The sequence below is a fragment of the Anguilla rostrata genome, chromosome 9 (assembly GCF_018555375.3).
Source record: "Anguilla rostrata isolate EN2019 chromosome 9, ASM1855537v3, whole genome shotgun sequence".
Classification (NCBI taxonomy): domain Eukaryota; kingdom Metazoa; phylum Chordata; class Actinopteri; order Anguilliformes; family Anguillidae; genus Anguilla; species Anguilla rostrata.
The window spans coordinates 34314968-34339967 of record NC_057941.1 but is presented as its reverse complement, the minus strand read 5'-3'; the positions used below and the strand labels follow the sequence as shown (position 1 = coordinate 34339967).

At 48.0% G+C, this 25000-nt stretch overlaps 1 protein-coding gene across 3 annotated transcripts in view; it reads right to left on the bottom strand.

Moving 5' to 3' along the window:
• LOC135263639 (teneurin-2-like) overlaps nt 1-25000 on the bottom strand; it is a 135364-nt gene that overhangs the window by 58508 nt on the left and 51856 nt on the right. For all 3 annotated transcript variants that reach the window (XM_064351914.1, XM_064351915.1, XM_064351913.1), the window contains one exon: nt 18424-18662. In XM_064351914.1, coding sequence (XP_064207984.1) covers nt 18424-18662 — 239 coding nt within the window. The remainder of the gene's footprint in view (nt 1-18423; nt 18663-25000) is intronic.

The window sequence follows — 25000 nt, the reverse complement described above, 5'->3', positions numbered from 1 at the left end:
ACGTCTCACACACGGAGGAAGCTGGAAAATAAATTTTCGAATAAGAGAAAACCTGACGAGAGAGCACTTCTCTTTATTTGGCAAGCCTGGAACATAAAGCGAGAGAGCGAGAGAGGGAGAGAGGGGAAGGAGAGTGACATGAACAGACAAAACTCCTTTCCTCCGCCTCCCTTTGTGTTCATCCCTTGTTTCATTTCCTGCTGGTGAAAAAAAAGAAAAAAAACTCTTTCAATCTGCACTCAACCCTTTCCCCTGCTTCTCTTACTTCAGACTCTGCCACTGTCACTTTTCTTGAAATAAAATGATGAAACAGAAGAGAAGGAACAATCTTCGACTGAACCATGCCAGATCATCTCTCTCACACACACACACACACACACACACACATATAATAAACTGTCTGCACTTTAACCTCATATTTCTGTGTTTCATTACAAATCCAGTGTGCTGTAGTAGAGAGCTAAAGCAACATAAATTGTGTCGCTGTCCAAAAACCTATGGACAGCAGTGTGTGTATATATACACACGCACTACTGGCAGAAGTAGGGGAAGGGGCCTGATACTCAGTCATTTTGTTGTTAGGCTCATAGCCAGGGTCTCCACTTGTTGTGGATGGCCCCTTTTTAGCTATAGAAGTTGCCCTTTATGAATATCGATTGGAGTTTTTAATCAGGTGGTTAGCAGCGTGCCCTTTGACCTTTCTGGGGCCCCTGTCGGTTGGATGATGGATTAATGTGGCTTCACTGCCATTCCTTTACAATCAGTGCCGTGTTCTGCATTGCCCCCTCTGTTGCCAACTGATTTCTAAATGTATTTTTTTTTGCATACTTCTGAGCAATCACCTTGCTATTGTGATTTCTGTACTGAACACCACACACTCTCTTGCACACTTTCTCTCTCATACACACACACACACTCTCTCTCTCATACACACACTCTCTCGCACACTCTCTCTCATACACACACACACACACTCTCTCTCTCATATACACACTCTCTCGCACACTCTCTCTCTCATACACACACGCACACACACACACACATGCACACACTCTCTCTCTCTCATACACACACACACACACATGCACACTCTCTCTCATTCACAAACGCACACACATGCACACACTCTCTACACAACTCACATGCACTTCTTCTCTACCACACACACTCTCTCTCTCATACACACACACTCTCTCTCTCATACACACACTCTCTCGCACACTCTCTCTCTCATACACACACACACACACATGCACACACTCTCTCTCTCTCAGATTCAGATTCAAAATGCTTTATTGGCATGAAATACATTTGTACTTATTGCCAAAGCGTTCACACACAAACAGGAATAGGAATACAAACAACAGTGAAATACAAACAACATTGTGGTAACGACAACAATGCAATTAACAGTGTGGTAATGGCCACAGCGAGTAGGCTATATAATAACAATAACAGTAATCTCTCACACACACATACACACACACACACACGTCAGTACGCCCATGCCTCTATGTCAGTGACATCTGCTCACCTTCATCACGCTTAGCTATTATGCCTAAATCTCACGGTAAATAAAAGGACCCGCCCACCCCCCCTGCCCCCTCCGCCCCTCCTCCATTGTCTCAGCGCTGGGGGGGGAGTCAGGAATCAGGGGCCACGGGAAGGAGGCCTCTCTCTCTCTCTCTCTCTCTCTCTCTCTCTCTTTCCCTCTCTCTCTCTCTCTCTCCCTCTCCCTCTCTCTCTCTCTCTCTCTCTCTCTCTCTCTGCTGCCACCGAGGAGCAGAAGCACACGGAGCTCCCATGTCTCCATGCTCACCCATCCTCCTCCTCCTCCTGCTCCCCCTTCCACCCAGTCTGCTCCTTTCCCCTCCTCTCCTCTCCTCTCTCCCTATTTGGAGCAGAAACACAGAGCTGTTTGCTCCCACGTCTCCTTCTCTCCGTTCCGCGCTTCCCCTCGTCCTCCTCCTGCTCCCTCTCCCCCCTGCCCTGCTCTTTTCCTCTCCTCTCCCTCCTCTGCCCTACCAGGGAGAGGGAGAAAGGGTCTGAAGCGATGCGGCAGCCGCTTCTGATGGCTCTGCTTCTGACGAACCAATTATTTAACGGCCTGCGATTGGAACGGCTGGCTATGCTTTGAGTGTGTGTGAGAGTGTGTGTGTGTTCATATGTGAGACAATGTGCATGTGCGTGTGGGTGCATGAGTGCGTGAGAGAGAGAATGCGTGTTTGTGTGTGTGACAGACAGTGTGTGTGTGTGAGTGTGTGTGTATGAGAGTGACAGTGTTTGTGTGTGTGTGTGTGTGTGTGTGTGTATGTACACACGTATGCGTGTCTGTGTGTGTACAGCCAGGACATGCACTAACTGTACAGCGGTGATGTGCAGAGTTACACGCTGCTTCACTGCTGTTTTTTAGTACAGCATGTGCACATTTCTGACACATATATCTTGTTGATTTATTATGCCCTTTGATATGATTAAACTCTATAAATTTAATAAATAAATTTGGCCTTTAGCAGATGCACTTCTCCAGAGCAACTTAACGAATGATTATTTTTTCCTTCAACGTAATGAAATTGCATGTAGATGGATAATCCTGGTTATTGAAAGTTACATTTTTTAAAAACCTGTTCTGTTGCCATTGAAACAATGGGAGACATGGGGATTGGCAATGATTTCCAAGTGGCCAATTTGTCTGGTAAGTTCCAAGGACGTGTTTTGCGAGATGCGTCCGTGAAGCTGAATTGGGTTTTTCTTTCTGAAATACTGCAGGTCTCCGCTTGCAGATATGAGCTCACATGTCACATTTATTGTTAAAAGAGCCCCAAAGCAGCAGCACAGTCAGAGGCTAAAAAGCAGCATGGTCACAGTCAAAGCAACAACATAGTCACAGGCTAAAAAAGCAGCACAGCCCAAAATAGCAGCACGGTCAAAGGCTAAAACAGCAACACAGCCACAGCCCTAAACATCAGCACAGTCATAGCCCACACAACAGCACAGTCACATCCCGCACAACAGCACAGTCAGAGGCTAAAACAACAGCACAGTCACAGTCCAAAACAGCAGCACAGTCAGAGGCTAAAACAGCTACACAGTCAGTGGCTAAAACAACAGCACAGTCACAGTCCAAAACAGCAGCACAGTCAGAGGCTAAAACAACAGCACAGTCACAGTCCAAAACAGCAGCACAGCCAGAAGCCAAAACAGCAGCAAGACACAGTCTAAACAGCAGCACAGTCAGAGGCTAAAAAAGCAGCATAGCCCAAACAACAGCACAGCCCAAAACAGCAGCACAGTCACAGGCTAAACCAGCAGCACAGTCACAGGCTAAAACAGCCAGCACAGTCATAGCCCAAAACAGCAGCACAGTCACAGGATAAAACAGCAGCACAGACATTTACATCAGGTACGGGGCTAACGTGTTAGCAAGCGATTCACATACACATTTTAAGGACAAAATTCTATTATGTGAAAATACTAATAACCCAAAAAAAAAAAATAATTTAACCCAGCAAAAAAGTTTTTCACCTCTATTCCATTTAATTTAGTTTTCTAGATACTCTACTACATGCTGAGAAGAAACATATTGTTTAATATCGAAAATAATAAACATTTTTTATTGGCTTAATGTGTTCTTACAATAACGTGAGGCAATAATCATGTCTATTCAAACAAAAACAAATAAACAAATATTATTAAATAAGTTTAATAATCTCATTATTTGTTTCCATTAGCAACTGAGCTTGCTGAGAGAGTGACAACAAGTGACATTTCAGGACAGGAGTGACAGAATTTGCAGCACCATGAGAAAAATGGAACAGATAGGGAACGCCACTACTGTGCTGTTCACACAGGCATCAAAGTGCAAGCATGCTTTATGTTCATTCTGCACATTCAAATAAAGACTTAAGCGTCTGTGTCACACCCACTCGCTGACTTCATGTTAACCACTGGATGGAACCTCTCTATTAAATTCCAAATTAAAAGTGAGTTTAATTAAGAGTGTGCTCCCCCCCCCCCAACGGATGACCTGCCCCAAAACCCCACTTCACACTCGTGTGTATACGTGTGTGTGTGTGTGTGTGTGTGCATGTGTGTGTGTGTTTGTGTGTGCACATGTGTGTGTGTGCATGCACGCGTGTGTGTGTGCATGCATGCGCATTTGTGCGTGTGTGTGCATGTGCACGTGTGTGTGCGCCACTAGATGGCAGTGTTTCCTGTGGACGGCCGCAGAGATCAGGCAGATCTGAGCTCTTGCTCCAGAGGGGCCACAGACCCTGATCACAGCCCCGAACACCAGCTCCACACCGTGGAGGAACACCTCCAGCAGGGGTCCCTGCTCCACACGCACCCGGGGCAGCCCGGGCACCGAACACCAGGCCCCCTGCGCTCCACACGCACCCGGGGCAGCTCGGGCACCGAACACCAGGCCCCCTGCACTTCACACATACCTCTGCACTGACACGCCGCTATCTAAAAACAACGCCGAATGGCTGGAGCAATGCAGTCATAAGCCCCGCCCACCCGTCAAACCTCAGCCAATCACAGCCGCTCACGGTGAGCCCTGCACTGTCTCCATTCCGGCTTTGCAAAAAACAGATGCTGAGATGAGTGCCCTGGCACAACCACCCCCCCACATCCCCACCCAAATTTATCTGCCGTTTCATCTGTGCTGTAAAGGCCTGCGATTACACAGGGCACCGAAAAGCATGCTGCTCCCACTTTAATGGGAAAATAACAGAAGGGCAGAGTATCAGCAGACCAGGACAGACCAGGACAGGCCGGTTCAGCCAGTCCCCACGTCTATCAAACATCTAAAGCAAACGAAAACACGCTTTATTTACCCAGTCTGAAATGAGAGAACATCATTTAAAGAAGACTTTAAACCGTAAATGCAACGAGAGACCATGAAGCATTCTCCAATGTAATGAATACAATTAAAATAACTGAGCCAGCCATAGAAATTACATTTTAACAAGATAAATCAATTAAATTCATGAAGCAGGAGCCGCTCGGTCCAAAGTTACATTGCCCGTCCTAAACGTATGGGTTGTAACTTCCCATTCCCATTCCCCCACAATGGGCGGAGCTATTACACGCCACCAATCAAAACGATTGGCTGTCTCGCAACAACACTGCGATTGGCTGAAATCAGTGAGGTGCATCAGGCAGTGTGCTCGATTCAATGCCCCGCTGTGGAACCCGTTCCCAGATAGAGTACTTGAGCCTGAATTGCTTCAGTAAACATCCGACCGCAAAAAACGGATAATGTGTGAAAACATATAAGTGTGCCCGTGCTACGGGTGTTCACAATATTAGTCTCCCAGCCGAGATAATAACAAGCCCAGCGTACCCATTAACATTATAATTGAATTGTACTTAAACTCAATTCCTTTAAGCCGGCTGAAGGGCCCTGCGTTAAATATCACTCGACTGATTGATTGGCTGGATGTGACTGAGCGAAAAGCTGCCCCCCCCCCGTCCAGGTTCCTCTGGCACTGCTGCACCGAGCTTTTTTCGGCTCACGTCAGCTTCGCTTTCTTCGACACACACTCTCCCTCTGACATCACCGTGCGCTTCTGGAAGGCGGGGGCAACCGAGGCCTCAGATTCAAACAGCATTCATCCTTATCTTGGAACTAGCGAAAAGATTTTAGTCGTCAGTTATTTTCCTCACATCACATTTGCATTTAATTCACACGGCAGATTTTCCCCTCCGTTCGAAGAAGCACGGACGAACAAGGATTTTATGGAACACAAAAAGCGTAGTGCAAACAATGAGGGCAAACTTCAAGGCACAAAAAACAAAATGGATTCCCCGAGAATTAAAAAAAAAAAATTTGCCTTGGGAAAAAGTAACACTGGCAAAAAACAAAAAAGTAAAAAAAATGGTAATTGAATAGAGGCCAGACCCTTTCAGTACGGCAGGGGTTAAGTCCCCAGCACCAGTCCAGAGCACTCAGGCTGTTTAATCACATCCGTGGGGTGCCCATTTGCCCGCCTCGCAATAAACATTAATTATTGATGGCCAATGTGTTCGATGAGAAATTCATGAGTTGGTGCGTAACGCTGCTTTATGTAATCTTTATGTATAATTCACCTCCTGAAAAATGATGTATGATATTACATACGGAGCATCCAACAGGCCCACGTTCACAGCCTGGCCTCTGGGTGATATGGGACAGAGGGGGGTGGGGTGTGGCGGGGTGGGGTGGGGGGGGGTGGGGGAGGTCAGGGGTTAGTGGGGGAGAAGCTCCCATGATCCACCTGGGAGGCATGGGATTGTTTTTGTTTGTTGATGTTTTGGGCAGGGAGGGGAAATCTCTGCGCGCGCTCGGTGATGGACAGGTGAGGCTTCTGGAGGACAGAGAGAACCACGGCAACCTGCGGACACAGGCCACCTTACCGCCCCCCTCACCATCCACAGATACTCTATAGTAACCCAGATAGTTCAAATCAGCCAGGTGCATTCAGGTAGTGTGCATGATTCTAAGCCCCGCTGTTGTAGCTGTGCACAAACAGAGTACTTGAGCTTGAATTGCTTCAGTAAACATCGGAGTGCATAAATGGATAATGTGTCGATAAATATCAGCATGCTTGCTATGGGTGTTCACAAAATTACCACCCTAGATATTAAGCCACATCACATCTATTAACATTATAACTGATATGCACTTAAACTCAATTCCTTTAACCTGATTGAAGGGCCATGCATTCAACCATCTGCTGATTGAGCTGATTGACAGACTGGCTGATTGGCTGATTTGAGGTTCTAATCCCTCGCATTTCATCAACAACAGATTCTCTATAGCAACCAGATAGTTGGCTCTAGCATCCCTTCTTTCCAAATTCTCTATTTCCCTCTATCTTGCGAAGAGCAATTTTCGGTGTAACAGTATATCACAATTTTTTAGAACATCCGTAAATGACAGAAAATCTTTTTGCCACCAGCAGTGTACTGTACTCATTCTCTTCGAGTGCATTCGCAAGATACATTAAAACTGGAATATTTCAACTGGCAGGATACACGCGAGAGCAGCGGCGTTGACTCCCAAACACTTCCACGTGATTTATGCTCTACCTCCGAGGGCCAAGTTTTGTCAGAAATATCTGCGAACGACGCGAAGAACAGGCGTCCCAAACTGCTCTTCTCCGGGCTTCAAACAAGGGGCGGAATGAGTAATGCATTCATCGCCTACGAAATGCGCTAAATGACAAACGATCGCTCTTCAGAAAGAAGTTATATTTTTAACTTAATAAATTATAGACTGACAGATGAAACCAGTGGGGTCCCAACTCCCTGAAAGTGAGGCCACCTGGTCACTGGAAATGAAGAGACACCAAAAATGGGGACGAGCCAAACGTGCATTTTGTGAATAAGTCTAATATGAGAAAGAATATGGGAGCACAGACAGTCACAGGTAGGTAATGTCGGGTTACGCAAATCCAGAGTTTTGTAAACAGTTTCACAGTAATTGACAAATCAATACGGAGGAAGGGAAACGTAACACAACAGTACAACTGGTAATTACTTAACTACTTAACTACACTTCCACTTTACTCACTGCTTTTTTCCAAAGTTTTTACCATTTGTTTATCGAGCAACTATTATTTTTTACCGTAAAATTTCTTTATGGCTATGCTTGTCGTGGCCCGTAAATAGTGCATTACGATCGCTGTTAATGTGAGTGTGCTTGTAATTTATTCCGACCTGAAACTTTGTTAGTCGCACATTAATTTTGTGTTGAGTTACGTATACATGGAATTATGTCGCGGTCCCAGGCATGCAGTGCTAACATAACCCTCAGGGACTGGCTGTGCCTGTTTTCAACAACCATAATTCATCAACAGATTGGCTGTAACAAAAAAACAGCAGGCATGGGGGGCCCTGCCACGGAGTGCTCAGGGCTGCCTGCTCTCTATTAATTTCAATTATGAAAATGTCTAATTATATTTTCAGACTCACGTTATTTATTTTTCCAAAACTGTTTTTTTTCTGCTCACAACAGACATAACCCTATAATTGTATAGGAATAAAAATGGGAATATGATTATCTTAGACAAGATCCACACTTGTAATAAATTTCATGTGGTATTTTTGCTACAAAAAAGTACAGTTTTATTAGAATAATATTCATGAATATTAATAAACGGGTGTGGCTAGCTGAGAAGAGAAATACATATATATTGGTATATTGGGAGAAATATACAGAAGCTCACATCCACACTACACTCAACACTTTGAGTAGTGAAACAGTTCAAATGTAGATCAGCATTTATTTTGCGGTCCCTCCCTCCCCATTAAATGGCTGTAAGTTATTGCATTATGAAGAATATAACCAACTTAAAATTGTTGACAGAAAATATGCTTTAAAGTTTAAAGACATCATTATTGAATTTGCACGCTCTCTGTTGTTATGCATCCTCTACACAAAGATAAAGTTTTCCAAATCAGACCGGATTAGGATCCAGGACATATTAAAGCTCTTCATTAAAGACATCAAATGATTAAACAGCCCTAATTGGACTAGGAAGAGGATCATGTACTATTTGAAAGGTAATTTTCCCACATAACTTATTTTCAATTTTTCCCCTGGCCCTCCCAATAAATACACATTAACACTTCTAATTTACCACAAAATTGACAAGATTGACCTCAATTACGATACTAATTGTAATCCAAGACTCTGGCGGGTCTGCAGTTGTAATTGCCTCCGGAACTTGCCGTGCGAGCCCGCTGAATGTTTCGCTCTCTCAGCGATTACAGAAATATAACATGCTCTTATTCTCAACAGAGGAGTTCTGTTTCTATTGATGCCAGGAAGCCCGGGGGAAATCCAAAATGTTGATATGGGCCGCTCAAACGTAACACATATTTAACAAGCAATTTTCAGCATTATTTCTGATGCGGCCAGAAGGGCACGCAGTCGGTGCTTTTCCTTCTGGTACGCCAGAAACTGGAAACCGGAGGATGTTATAATACCCACAATCCAACGGGAAGCCACAAAGTTCGCCGCTTATAAAGGGAAATTTAGCCATTCCCTGCACTAGCCATAAAAGTGCATAACCTTCAGCGATATATTTGGTCACACATTTGAACTTCCCTTTCGGAATATTTAAACACAAGTACAGAGCGCAGAGCGACCTGTCCTAGTTTTAGCGCAGATGGACTCAGTTTTTTAAAATCCTCATTAAAGTAAGGAAAATAAATAAACTAGTGGTGAAAAAAAATGTCAGCAACTTTTATGTACATCAGGACATTTTACACAAATACATACTGATTATTAAAAAAAAAAAAATTATTAAACATTTTATTGAATAAGCATTTTCTGCTGAACAATCTGCAAACCCTTCCTTTCCAAATTTCAAAAGTGTCACATTTGTATTTTGTCGCTGGAAACACAAGATAAAAACGGGAACACTGCTATTAAGGGAAAAGCAGTGAATTGAACTGTGATCAGCAGATCGCTGCCATTGAAATGCACCAGAGTGCGCGCAGCACTGGCTGAAATATCGGCAGACTAAGTAAGTTTGTCAGACGCACAGAAATCGCCCCACAAATGAAAGAAGCTTCAGTTATGAGGAGCTCAATAGAAGAACAACAACAAAAAAAAAGAAATAAAAAATGAGAGGGTAGTGATGCATCATATACATGTTTTTATGCCTTCCCAGAGGATGACACATTATCAATGAGACAAAGAGAAAAGCCCTGCTGCCTGCTGGTATCGCTCCAATGAGCGCTCACTCCAGTCGCAGGGATTTGACATTCAACTACAAAGCTGAATGGAGCCTGGAGCTACCAGGGGCTGTGAGGTGGGAGGGCGGGCGGCGGGCGGAGGGGGGTGCGGGGGCGCACCTTGGGACCGAAGCTGGCCCTGGTCCCACGGCGGGGCTGTTTCAAAGCAGTCGGTAATGTGTAGCGGAGCACATTAGCGTCCCCCTCCGCATACACACACGGGGCCCCCGCGGGGGACGGCGCTATGCTATCTGCCTGACGCAACTAAACAGGAGTTTACTGTAATCTGGGGCTGGCATTACGCGGCGGTTCAGAGCAGGTGCCTGATCGCCCTCCTTCACAAACACCGGTAATAAGTGTGCAAAATTCTCTGAAAGTTGCCTCTCTGCAAATTGCTCCTCAAGGACTTCGAGGATGAAGCAGGTCTAGGGTGGGAATTGAGCTACTGTACTTCAAAATTGTTCATTTATTGTTATTTCTTTTTACTGCAGCTGGCTTTCAAAGTGCTTCTCTCTCCGGGGTTCCCTCCCTCAACTCATTCTGTCCTCATGGGTGACCTCTGGGCTCGAGGAAACACAGGGAAAGTAAAAAAAAATAAAATCTTAAAACCACAACCAAACTGGCCCTCCGCTTTAACACAGGCTCCATAGCCTGATAGCAACCCCATGTGTCATCAGTGAAATCAGCACAGCCAGGAATCCATCCCCCCCCACACACCCCCGCCCCAAGAAGACCCTGTCCACCCCACCATTCTACAAGTACCTCACCCCTTTAAGATGGCTGCTGCCGGTTGTAGTGGAAGAGACGGAACTGAATTTAAATTTAAATTCTGAATTTGAAACACACAGCTTTCTAGCCCGAGGAAAGGGGAGAAGGGAGGGGGCGGAGCTTGGGGATCAGTCTGTTTCACTCCATTCACAGCACAGTTATTCCCTCTTTTTATTTCACGAGGTTTTTCTCATCCCCCCCCCCCAAAAAAAACCTCACCATCCCTCTAAATGCTTCTCTGTAGCGGCCTCCCGTCTTCAGCTGCGACGGTTCTGTGTCACGAGCGTTAAATATTCAGCCCCGCCCGCACCCTGCCATTGTCTCTCAGACCCTGCATTTCTGGAAAGTTCCGCGCGCTCCGTCTCCCCGCCCCCCCCCTCCTCCCCCACCATCTGACCCGAGCCCGTCTCCGGGGCGACGGTACCGTGCTCAGACACAGCGGCGACGGCGGTGCCGAGCGCTTCCTGTTTGCCGCCGCCGCCGCCGCCGCCGCCGCCGCGACACGCCGCCTTCTGGTGGGTCACGGGCATCAGCCGCTAGCTTCCAGAGCGTCAGCTGCCGACTCGGCAGTCACCCGGCCCTCCATATGCTATTTAATTAATAGCGAGCATCAGACTCGCTAATAAACAAACCGACGCCACCACCGCGTATCGTCGCGTCGCTTCGTAGCAAGAAACAATACTGAAGAAAACAAAAAGCACTGAAAAACACTTCAAAAAGAGTCCCGCTTTTATTCTTAATAAGGCACAGGCTTTTCTTCAGAGAGGGAAGCGATGCTTTCTGTCTGCCTGCGCTCGAGCACGGCTCCAGACGCACACTGGCACAGAACAAGGCGCTAGGACAAGGCAGCTCGTCGACTGAGACCGCGGTGAGCACTTCTGTCCTGCAGTAATGACCGCTCCTGTTCTACTGCAGCAGGCCACGCCGGTTACAACACACTACAGATACTCAGCAGGTATGCAGCCCTTATCTAGAGCCACTTGCATGACAGTAAAGCCATTTTAGACACCTTGGACACCGACGCGGGTCAGGTTAAGTACCTTGGTCGGGGGGAGAACAACAGTGGTCTATAACTGGGAACTGCAACTGCAACCTTCTGCTTACAAGCCTAACCATTACAGTACGCTGCCAGCTGGTCATACACCACATTTCTCATTTACCTCAGTGATCACACCTTGTTAAACTGTGATGATCACTAAAGTTCTACTGCAATTCACCTGGAAACATAGCCTGCTCTCCCCAGTTCGATCCCCAGTTCCAACCAGCAAGCTCTTCGCCTTAAAAACACCCCCCCCCCTCCCCCCCCCTTGACTCCTTTGCACGTTATTGATAAAAATCAACTGGCGAGCCACGCTAGCAGAGCAGTTAAGCCACCGCTGAATGGCATTTAAATCTCCCTCATTAAATTAAGGAAAGTGTGTTTTTTTGGTGGGACTGAAGGTACAGGTTGACAGGGTTGAGGAGAACGAGCGAGGGGCAAATGTGGGGGAGAGGAGGAGGATGGAAATGAGTTGGAGCGGAGGGGATGTTGTTGATGGAGCCATGTTGTTGTGGAGCAGTGGGCAGGGTTGCTCCTGCTGTCCTGACAGTTACCACATGGCCCGTTGTTAGTGATGTACGGCGTCCCAGCCGGCACGAGGTGACTCGCGGTGACAGACGAGAGAGTTGTGCGTGTGTGTGGTGGCTGAGATGTGCATGCGTGTGTTGTGTGTGGTGTGTGAGTGCAGTGTGTGTGTGTGAGAGAGGTGTGTGCGTGCTATAGTTCGTGCATGGTGTGTGTGTGTGTGTATTGTGTCTGTGTGTTTGAGGCGTGTGTGTGTATGAGCTGCATGTGTTGTGTGTTGTGTGTGTGATCTGTGTTGCGTGTGTGTGTTGAGGTATGTGTGTCCGTTTGCTGCATGTGTTCAAGTGTGTGTGTGTGTATCTGTTTGCTGTGTGTGTTTGACGTGTGTGTGAGTGTATCTGTTGCCTGGTGTGTTTGAGTGCAGTGTGTGTGTTGTTTGCCTGTGTGTGTTTGAGTGTATGTGTGTGTATCCGTTTGCCTGCATGTGTTTGAGTGTGTGTGTGTGTGTATCTGTTTGCCTGAGTGTGTTTGAGTGTGTGTGTGTATCTGTTTGCCTGTGTGTGTTTGAGTGTGTGTGTGTATCTGTTTGCCTGAGTGTGTTTGAGCGTGTGTGTGTATCTGTTTGCCTGTGTGTGTTTGAGTGTGTGTGTGTGTATCTGTTTGCCTGAGTGTGTTTGAGAGTGTGTGTATCTGTTTGCCTGTGTGTGTTTGAGTGTGTGTGTGTATCTGTTTGCCTGTGTGTGTATCTGTTTGCCTGTGTATGTTTGAGCGTGTGTGTGTGTGTATCTGTTTGCCTGAGTGTGTGTGTATCTGTTTGCCTGTGTGTGTTTGTGTGTGTGTGTATCTGTTTGCCTGTGTGTGTTTGAGCGTGTGTGTGTATCTGTTTGCCTGAGTGTGTGTGTGTGTATGTGTACCTGTTTGTGTGTGTCTATCTGTAAACGTGTGCTCCTTCGTATGCAGCACACTCCTCCCTCCTCCTCTGTGAAAGCCAGTGGCGCAGACACACTCAGCATCGCAGCGGGAGCAGGCTACTCGCCGATCCAGGCGCTTTGTATTCACACCTACATGTCCCCTCTCATCCCCGCGCCTCTGCTCCTCAGACCTCCGGGTCCAGCTCAGCGTCGCGCGATGGCCGCGAATCCTGCGCCGTGGCTACCGGTCTGGCCAGGAAATCAGAGCAGAACAAACAGCCGGAGAAGAGTGGGAGGCTACGTAGCGTAGCGTAGCCTAGCGTAGCGCAGCGCACCTCCAGACGCTCGTCAGCTCTCCTACCGCCTTACTTTCTCTTCCTTCAATTAGAGCAAATTAGTCGCGCTGTCCTTACAGGAGACGGACCCGCGGGTGTCTGCGGGAGAGAGGCCCTTCATTCTCCAACAACACATGATGCCAGACCTCCTCCACTTGCATCAGGACCGCTCACCTGTATCCTAGCAACCGTCATCCTCTCAGCGCGAAGATGTGCTCGGCCTATGCCTCCGCTCGGAGTAAACACTAGGGGAATGGAGGGGGGAGAAAAAAAGAAAAAAAAACCTGTGCCTGAGTGAAGCTACTCGCTGAGCTTCTGAGCGTTTCAAACCGGCTGGAAAAACCAGGAAAGCCCGGCGCGGAACAAGCGCACACGTGAAGCGGGAAGACCCGCTTCTGAAAGCCTTCGATGGCGCCTCCAATCCGCTGCTTTGTCAGCCGCTGTGGGCGAGGCGCTCGGGTTCCGAATCTGAATCTCGCAGGTCCCAGTCTCAGGCTGGCGATGCCGCTGTCCCCTTCAGCGAGGCACGCTACCTCAATTGTGGCGGGCGAATCCTCGGCAGATTAAATGGTAGGTAAACTGTAAAAATTCCCCCGGTTAAGTAAGTCTGCCGAGAAAAGTAAATAAATAATGCAATGTACAGCATTTACATCTGTCATACTTATTCCTCCAAATCCACTGGGACTCATTCTGGAGGGCTGAGCTCATCCACGGAGGAGAGGAAAACGCTGAACGTCTTTATCGCTTCATTTAGGCGGCAGGAACTCAGATAAGAGAGGGGGCGAAGCGTTTGTACTTCGGAGCAGAGCGTACCTGGGCTGGATCGGGGGGGGGGGGGGGGAAGCCGCGTGACGGCTGCAGGGGTTCATCCGGGGCCTCATAGCGGCGCGTACCTCTCCGGGCCCGCGCGAGCGGTGGCGGACAGCGGAACCTGCGAACGCTCTGGTGTGTGGACGGAGCTCTAAGGAACGAGGGTGGGGGGAAACGGGAGGTTTATGTGGAGTCGGAGAGCACGGCATAGCGCACCTGAATCTGTGCGTCATATACCTCAGATCGCTGAGCCAGCCAGCAGGCGACAGCAGCCCGGGGTGGGGGTGTGGGGGGGTCAAGGTCCTTGCAAAGTCCCTTCCTCCCCCCCGCCCCCCCCATAAGAAAAAGAAAGATGCAGGGTCCGGAGAGAGTGTGTTCGCTCCACTGCACTCTGGGCCCAGTGCTGAATGCCACACAATCCAAACCTTAATCCCAACAGTAATGGGAAATCTTCCAGCGTGGAAATGCATCGCTGCACCCGTACCGCAGGCTCCGCCCACTGCCGCGCAACATTCCGCGTCCCCCCCGTCCCCCCTGCCCGTCCCCCGTCCCCCGCCTTCCGATCGCCCCGGTGCCCGCGCTCCGGCTGCTGCCGGCCCCAAAACCATGCATACTAATGAGCAACGTATACCGACGACACTGGGGGGGCGAACGTGGAAACTTTCTTTTTTCTTTTTTTTTGTGATGCATTTTCTGATGCACCATCAACACGGATCAGTTGAGGCATCTGTGGTATAATTTTCCATCCCACGGTATCAACCTGGAAAGGTCAAGCGTTTTTAGAGCACAGTATGAAGAGACATAGGATAAAGAGCAGCTGGACTCTGATATTTATTATTTAAATATTCATTATTTAAATGGCAATGGCCAAATGTCTGTCTAGTGCGCTTGATCTTTTTTTTTTTGGAATTGTATTTGCCATCTGCCACCTTAAAATTTTCTTTTTTTAGCTAGCGAAAAACTGAACGTGAAAAACAAAAAGAATCGAACTAGCACAATGTTGGAATTAAAATCAAGGACCTTGTTTCACAAAACTTATTTCATAGAACACGATAGCTAAAATGGGAAATGGCAACGATTTACTCTCTCTGTTTGAAGAGTGTCTCAAATAGAAACTGAAACTGCGCTGCAGAAAAGGAACTTGTCAAGCGCCTTCACGCAATCTGCTACAGCTGCGAGTCTCTCCACGATCGTTTCCACGGCCTCTGACACCTGTTCTGGAGGGTCCGACGTTCTGCTTGAAATTAATAAATGAAAAATTTAATTTTTCGGAATGTCACTATTAATTGCCATTCATTTGTAATTTTACAACAGCACAGAACACAGTTTAACCTGCAATATTCTTTTGGCTCTCAAACAACAAACAATAACAGCCATTCAGAAGTTATCACAAAGGACGGCAGATCAAATTATTTTCCATAACTGCATCAGGTTTAGATACAGAAAAGTAAAGTTTTTTTTCCAGCAGTGGCATAAATTTGGAGTTCTGTTATCAGCATAATTTCTGAAGAATCGAACATTCGCCTGTTTATTAGGGAAGTGGTGAGTAGCTAATGTAAGAGCTGATGAAGAGGTGGCAAAAAATTTCAACATGTAGTCAAAAAAGTTGAGATAAATGTTCTTAATTCTAAATAAAATCCTCTTTGATGCAACACATAAAACCCTTTAAACAAATGTCACTGGAAATGAAAGCATCGGATTTCTTTCCTTGAGTTCCAGTGTTATTCTTGGCGGTTTTGTTTGGGAGTAAGCTGCCAGACAAGCATTTCACACAGAGCGACACTTTCTGCTGGCGGCGGTCTGTATTTAGCGGTAATATCGATATCGTCAAAAAAACGAATCGGGCGGTTCGGCACGACCGCGGAACGTTCTCTCAGGGCTCGTAAGAGCCGCTCTGCTGCTTCCTCAAACAATCGCTGAAAAAAACCGCCACGTTTGCGTTCGGAAAGCAGGGAAGCCCGTGAGAGCCCGTGATTGGCTGAGAATTTATTACCGATCGGTGAGGGAAACGAAGTTCCGAAATGTCTTCTCAAGATCTGAGAGCGGGAGAAAAGGTCACCGATCACTTTTCGTGAAATGAACCCCCGGCCTGCTAGCTAACAAGACTGCATTTCACTTGTGAGACATTATGCCATCTGTTATTGCTAATGAGCAACGACTCCAAATAATGATATCAAAGACAGCAACAAAAATGACTGAACTGCGCAATTAGAATTCAAATTTGAAATTTATGATGAAACGCAGGCCATGAAGTCATAATTAAAGTTGATGCACTTGCTCACTAGCTAACTTATGATGCAACTTTTGAATCGACGAAATGAGACAAATTCACTCATTTTTGTAAATTGGTACATATGACATTAAATCCGAAGCCTCACTGAATACCATTAAAAAAACTCCACTCCACTCCTTTCTAGAACAATTGCCTGAATTTCTCACTGAAGGAAGATCTCTTAAGGCAGTCCAAGATTTAACCAGGTTAACAAAAGCCATCAGCAAGTTGCATGACTTTCACACACACTCACGCACACACACACACACACAAGCACACACATGCACATGCACACACACACACACACACACACAAGCACACACATGCACATGCACACACACACACACGCATGCACACATGCATGCACACACACACACACACACGCACACGCACACGCGCACACACACACTCACGCACACAAACACACACACACACACACAGCCACACACACACATGCACACACATGCATGAACACACACACACACGCACACGCACACACACACACGCACGCACACACACTCACGCACACACACACACACACACACACACACACGCGCACGCACGCACACACACACACACACACACAGCCTTTCTCCCTCTCGCTCAAAAGAGTAATAGGCCCCTGAATGGGATGCCCTCAGAAAGACGAGTGTGGAGATTGACCTGGTCAGGCCCAGGCGGAGCTAGGGGACGGGAGAAGCTCACGCATTACCCCTGCAGATAGACGTCTGTTCACCTGTTATTGCCTGGCTGATGCAACAGCAGAATCCATTAGCAGCTCATCAAAGGCTTCCTGCCCGTCCTCCATGCCTCCACCGTCCCCACGTCCCAGAGTTTGGAGATCTGTGATTGCTAGAATCAATCCCCTCTGAACTGCAGATGGGTTCCAAAACTGCACAACGCCCCCCCCCCCCCCCCAGCCAGACAAACACCTCCACGTACACACACACACACACACACACACACACTCCAGAGCCACTTCATTCCCCACCACTGGGGCTAACACAAAGGCTTTCTTAATCATTTTTTTAAATGAACCGTTAATAACTGTGTTAACAATAGCTAAATGTGTTGAACTGTGTTGGTGTTACATTGTCGGTGCTAATACAGTGTAAAAGTAATGTTAAAGATGGCCATATTTAAGAAATTCTGCTAGAACTTAAAATGGCACTGAACTGTAGCTATGTGCAGTACATTGCCCAAGATTGGAGTTTCTTTAGAGAAACTAAAAGATCAAAAGGTAAAGGATTAACAGAGTAGCACAAATCTGCTTTATCTGATTACATAAAAACATGCAACAAAACCCAGCTACACGCTGGCAGAGAAATGCAGTTATGAGTATTTCCTGAGTCTTATCAATGAACCACACAGCTTGAACCCACATGAGATAGAACTCTGGAATTTAGCTCTGACTGCTATTGGTGCAACACTGTGGCAAATAACATAGCGATTCAAAGGTGGTGTTTTTGATGTAGCTACATTAATATGAGTCCTCGCGCTGCAGAGAGCTACACAGGCACATGTGACACAGGCACTGATGGTAAATCATCTGACATTAAAGTCAAGCACCAAAAGATCAGCACATTTCAAAAATACAGATTTGAAAGGTGTGTGTGCTGTATACATAGATGAACAGAAGACTTTATAAAATAAATAGCACAGTAGTGTAATAGTAATTGTATGCTCAGCAGGGCGTGGTTTAGGAGCGGGGGTTGGGGTGGGGGGTTTGGAGGGCGGGGGTTTAGGGAGGGGGTGTGGTAGATACCTATGAAGTAGGACAGCAGGACGGCCAGCAGGGCGTGGTTCAGGAGCGTGGGCAGGGGTTAGGGTGGGGTTTTGGGGAGGTGGGTGTAGTTACCTATGAAGTAGGACAGCAGGACGGCCAGCAGGGCGTGGGGTTGGGGTGGGGGGTTGGGGTTTTTCGGGAGGTGGGTGTAGTTACCTATGAAGTAGGACAGCAGGACGGCCAGCAGGGCGTGGGGTTGGGGTGGGGGGTTGGGGTTTTTCGGGAGGGGAGGTGGGTGCAGTTACCTATGAAGTAGGACAGCAGGACGGCCAGCAGGGCGGCGGCGGTGATGCCCGTCACGGCGGCGCACTTCCAGCTGCAGTACTTGGACGGCTTCTTCAGCTTGAAGGCGCTGCGGGAGAAGGTGCTGCGGGGCAGCAGCCGGGGGGGCGGCGAGTACACCGTCCCGGACGTCAGCGGGTAACCCGGCGACGAGCTGCTGAAGAGGGGCGTGGTCCCGGAGGACGTCTTAAACAGGAAGTGCCTGAAGAGAGACAGAAACGCACACAAGCGGTGAAATAGGAGATTTTATTAAAAAGGCGATATGAAACAAGAACCTGGTGCTGTTAGGCGTGAAGTAGAGCACACCCCCCCGCCCCCCCCCCCTCCCTCCGCCCCCCAGGCTCGCCCAAATTCGTTATAACACCCGCTCTTGTTCCAAACTGCTTTTAAAGAAGGCACCCATCCACAGGAACCCTTATAGGTTCTGAAAAGTACGACAAGACCAATTTAAACAGGAAAGCTTAATGGACTACAAGGCGTTTCCCGCCTGCAATGTTATTTGTCACTAAGCAACAAGAATTTCTCAACTTATTGCCGTTATTGTCATTCTCCGCGCACCAATAAGTGAACGTCGGACAGCCCGCTTTTGAAGATCTGCCCATTGAGGACGCGTAACGCGGTGCCTAGAGCTCTATCAAGGTTGACTGCTTACAATGTTTTGATGCTTATGCCGGTGAACAAGACAATTTTAAAATGATGTGAAGAGAGAAAAGAGGGGAGCAGAAGAGTAACTTAGCATGTAAGTTAAAGTCATCATTTATGTATTTACTGCCGTGGCAACACGGGTTCTCTTGTCTGGGAATTTGAGAAAGTTGGGTGTGTTACGCAGAGGATATGAAAAATGCAGAATGTGTTTTATATAAAGAGAGGGGCAGAGATTGAGAGAGATTGAGTGAGAAAGATGTGTCTTATATAAAGAGCGAGACGGACGGGCGGAAGGAAGGAAGCCTGATGTCGAGGGAGAGGGGGAGACGGGGAGGTGGAGTGAGGGATAAATTTGCCGTGACAGCGGCAGGGAGATAAAGAGGGAGCAGGTGAGGATACTGAGGATGAGAGGAGAGGAGGAGTGAGGAGAGGCCCTTGCGTGGGGGGATGGAGATTTGGAGGAGGGGTGAATGGTGTTGCTGTAGGCCAGAGAGACCCCGTCTCTCTCCCGTTCTCCAGAACGGTGCCTCGGTCCAGCCGCCCCATAAGGACCAGCCGCCCAATAAGGTCCAGCCGCCCAATAAGGTCCAGCCGCCCAATAAGGTCCAGCCGCCCAATAAGGTCCAGCCGCCCAATAAGGTCCAGCCACCCAATAAGGTCCAGCCGCCCTATAAGGTCCAGCCGCCCTATAAGGTCCAGCTGCCCTATAAGGTCCAGTCACCCAATAAGGTCCAGCCGCCCAATAAGGTCCAGCCGCCCAATAAGGTCCAGCCGCCCTATAAGGTCCAGCCGCCCTATAAGGTCCAGCTGCCCTATAAGGTCCAGTCACCCAATAAGGTCCAGCCGCCCAATAAGGTCCAGCCGCCCAATAAGGTCAGCGCCATAAGGCCAGCGCCCAATAAGGTCCAAGCCGCCCAATAAGGTCCAGCCGCCCATAAGGTCCAGCGCCCTATAAGGTCCAGCTGCCCTATAAGGTCCAGCGCCCAATAAGGTCCACTGCCCAATAAGGTCCAGCGCCCAATAAGGTCCAGCCACCTATAAGGTCCAGCCGCTCTATAAGGCCAGCCGCCCAATAAGGTCCAGCCCCTATAAGGTCCAGTCCCCATAAGGACCAGCCCCAATAAGGTCCAGCGCCCTATAAGGTCCAGCCGCCCATAAGGTCCAGTGCCCAATAAGGTCCGATAAGGTACCAGTACCAAAGATGTCCAGCCGCCATAAGGTCCAGACGACCAATAAGCCAGCCGCCCAATAAGTCCCGATTACCATAGTCCAGCTGCCATAATCCATTTCCCATAGTCCAGCATAAGAACCAGCGCCATATAGGTCCAGCACCAATAAACCGCGCCTATTAAGGTCAGTTGCCTATAAGGCCGAGAAGGTTAACTGCAGTGACAGAGATGTTGAAATGCCGCAGAAAGGACAACATGCACACAAAAAAACACCACAATTTGCTCAATTACCTCCCAGCATTGCCATCAATGCATTTTTCAGTACAGATGTTGAATATGCCAGCAGCATATTTGGCTAAGCTAACTGTGTTTCCTATTTAATGGGGAGGGTTTGGTTTAATTGCGGGACTGCGGTTGGGGTGGGGTGGGGGGTTGGAGGTTTGGGAGTGTTGCTGCTGGGTGGGGTGCTGTTGTTGTTAATGTTTTATTATGTGTCATTGTTAATAAATTATATTTCACATAAAATATCCATCAGAACAGGTCATGGTAGGATGCTGACGAATGTCTGGATTTGAGTTGGAAAGTTGCGTAAATGCGGATTTTCCACACATTATAACCCTGCCTGTCACACAGACGGGGACAAACACACACACACCCACACACCCACACACACAAACACACACACACAGGCACATGCACACAACACAGGCACAAACATGCACACATACACACAGGCACACACAAAAACACACACACACAGCACCCACACACGCACACACTACACACACACACACACACACACACAGCACAACAACACACACACACAGGCACACACACACACACCAACACACACATAGAGACACACAAACACACACACACACACACACCCACACACACACAAACACACACACACAGGCACATGCACACATACATATGCACAGGGATGCACAGGGATGACATACACACAGGCACACACACACACACACACACACACACACACATAGAGACACACGTACACACACACACACACACACACACACACAGGCAAACACACACACACAGGCACACACACACACACGCACAAACAAACACACACACACGCACACACAGGCAAACACACACGCAGACACACACACACACACGCACGCACACACACACACACGCTCCACTGCTCTTTGATGCCAGATGGAAAAAGCAGAGGGCACTACGTCGTACACTTGACCGAGGCTGACCTGTCAGCTGTGGAAGTTACTGATGAGAGACAGATGATGAAGCTTCTGGAACCCCATAACATGCGGACCTACCGTGCCATTGGCTGCCAGAAATCCCTGCCTCTTTTGAACCAATCAGGGGGCTTTGTTTTCTATGGAAAGTGCATCCCTCACTCCCCTATTTCCTGGTTAAGACATTCTGTTTTAGCATATGTACACAATAAAAATAAATAAATTGTCATATTTACAATTCTGTATTTGTAACTATTGTTGGTACAAAATAGAAAAATAGGATGAGAGCTTTACAGTGCTCCCATTTTAGGAGCATTTGTGCCTGAAAATTGATGTGTGTTAATTGGAAAAATAATTTAGGAATACATCTACTAATTGGGATATATGAGCATGCTCCCAAAATTTTTCAACTCATGGAGAACACCGGGAAAGGAAATGTTAGTGTAGAGCCCTGAAAATATAAATTTGATTCTGAGAAACCGGCGCACATTAAATTGCATTATTTGAGCATGTGGTACGCTTGTTAACAAACGTTTCTAAACCAAAATACATGGGAGATAGGTGCCAGTCAACACGAGGTGGCCAAATGCACAAATGTACCCGAAACACAATTTTATGATAAGCGCGATGTTAGACGCTATCCTGACCCCACCGGGATGCATGCGCCCTGAGGATTTCAGAGGCATTTTCCATTTTGGATCTGTCGTTTACATTTGTCCTGCATACTCATGAGGTTATTTCTTCGAGTTGTTTTTCAAAACAGTTTTTTTCTTCACATTTCCCATAGGTCCTTGCCCCACAGTATTTCTATTTCATGTGCAGCTTTTCATCTTCTTCTTCTTCTTCTTCTTTGTCTTCTTCCTATTTTTCATTTTCTTGTCTTCTTTTTTCTTCTTTATTTTCTTGTTGTTATTGTTATTCCTTTTCCTTTCCTGCTTCAGAAAGACGCTTTAATGAGCTCAATGCAATGGCAGCGAGCATCCACAGTGGCCCCCCGTTCACAGTCATAATCGGATGACCTACATGCCATGCAATGCAGAGTTCACTTTGTGCTTGAGCCACCTCCTCCCGCACTGTATCCCTACGCATTTTACTCTCTGTTGGCAGAAGGGGGTCGTCTTTAAAGAGCCGACCTCGCAATTATGCAGAACGCAGCAAGTCAAAGTTCAGAAACCACTCAAAGTCACGTCCCTCATACTATATATAACATGTCTGTAGATTTCTCCATTATTCATCCGCTGGTCGGATGCTGTTTATCTATTATTCATGCGGTTAGCAAGCGCCCTTATACAGGGTGAATCACACAGCTTTCATCTACATGTTATCCGCGGCTGTATTTATGCAGTCAGGTATTTACTCTCGCAGCGCCGGCTAAGTACCTCGCTCAAGGGTAAAGGGCCTGTGCCGCGTATGGGAATAAAACCTGCAGCCCTTTCGACACAGGGTTCTAATGCACCGGCGCAGCTGAGCAATCACAGGCAGGGTACGGGTGTGGGGCTACTTTCCCTTCTCGCGATGCCGGAGAGGGAATCGGGAGTGGGGGGGAGGGGTGGAGGGCGGGGGGGGCAAACAGAATCGCTGTTTGTGCGGAAGTAGAAGGCAGCCGTCCTTTCGGTCCGAGGTGTGGGGAGGATTTGCTCTTAAGACAGCAGTGGAGGGGGTCACCCCCCAATGATGTCTGAAGGTCCAGCTATTTGCCTCCCCCCCCTCCACCCCACCCCCTTCCATCCTATCAGTCAGCGCCAGACGGAGTGGGAAGGGTGTGTCTGTGGAGGCAGATGAGAGCCTGTCGAAAAATCTGAGGACGACGACCCACTCCTCTTTGATAAGAGCTCTTTCACAGTCTGTGCTTCTGAAAACTCCCCCAACCTCGCACCCCCCCCCCACCCCGCCCCGAATAATTCCTCTCTCAGATCTCATTCCACTGAGCACATGCCGCTGTTCCTCCCTCTCTCTATTTCTCCCTCTCTCTCTCGGTCTGTCTCTGTTTCATCCTCTCCCTCCCTCCCTGTCTCTCTCTGTCTCTTTCTCGTCTCGCTCCTTCCATCTGTCTCTCTCTCCCTCTCTCTGTGTCTCTCTCAGTCTCTCTTAGTCTCTCCGTTTCTCTTTACATCTCTTTCTCCCTGTCTCCTCCTCTCTCCCCCCCTCTCTGCCTCCCTCTCCTGCTGTCACTCTCCTCCACCTCTCTCTCTGTCTCTCCCTCCTTCTCCATAACTCTGTCTCTGTCTCTCCCTCCCTGTCTCAGCATCTCTCTCAGTCTCTTCATGTCTCACTGAGTATATATCTCTCTCTCTCCCTCTCTCTCTGTCCCTGTCTCCTCCTCCTTTCTCTCCCTCCTTCGCTGCCCCCTCCTTCCATGCCGTGCCCCACCCCGTCACCATGGAGAACAGCCCTCCCCCCCCCCTCTCCCAGCCTGTCCGGTATTGGCCCAGTTTCTCTGTCCCCCAGTCCTCCGTGCCGGAAGGATCTGATTCCCCCTCCTGTGTCAGAGGCGTGCGGCTGGATCAAGTGTGCGTTTCTACCAATTAACTGCAGAGGGCTCATTACCGCACCCTGAGCTCCAGCAAGCTGAGGGAAGGCACCCATTCTTTTTACTTCTAATTTGTTACTGCATGTTTAACGGAGGGGTAAAAAAAAAAATAATACAAGGATGCAACAAATAAATAAATAAAACCAGCGAGGAAAGAAAAAAAGAAAAGGTTTGTCTTTGGCCAATTTAAACAAGGCGAAATGAAATAAAATAAAGAAATGAGAACAAAAGAGAGAGGAACTGGCAGAGAAATGGGGTGTGTAATGCAAAACGCGGGGGGAAAGCGCTGCTTTGTAGCAGGAGAGATGAAAGCGCTCGCGAGCGCACCTGGGGGCTCGTGGGATTGCCGTGTGCGGAGGATCGTCTGTTGAAAGAGTCATGGGTCGCGCCGAGCGTCTGGGCGGAGGATCTCAGCCAATCAGAGCCAGGCCTTTTTTTGTTTCCTTTTTCTTTTTTTGCTCGGGCTTGGTGGTGCACAAATGCACACTACACGTATGTGCACACACCCGCACAAGCATGCATGCAGACACACACACACATGCACACACATGAACACACACGCACACACATATACGCACACGCACACACTCAGACGCACATTCTGCCTCTTCTCTGCTCCTCTGTCACAGACTTTGTTAAGCAGAGAGACAGAGAGAGAGAGAGAGACAGAGAGCGAAAGAAAAAGAGCGAGCATAAAGGTTGTGACAGAAGACAGAGGGACTCTGTAATTTGCCGGAAGCCAGTCTGACTGACAGGCGGTAGCGGGTGTGGAGAGTTTAAAGCTGAATTGTGCCAGGTGCTGAGGTTTACCCGCACTCCCATTCCCCCTTCATCCTCCCCCTCCCCAAAAAAAGACAAAAACAGGGCCACAATCAAGAGTGCGGGGGGGACAAGTCACCTGTAACACAGGGGCGGGGCTAAACTGTGGGCACGGACATGGTCAGCCAATGACAAACTGGTGAGGAATGCATGC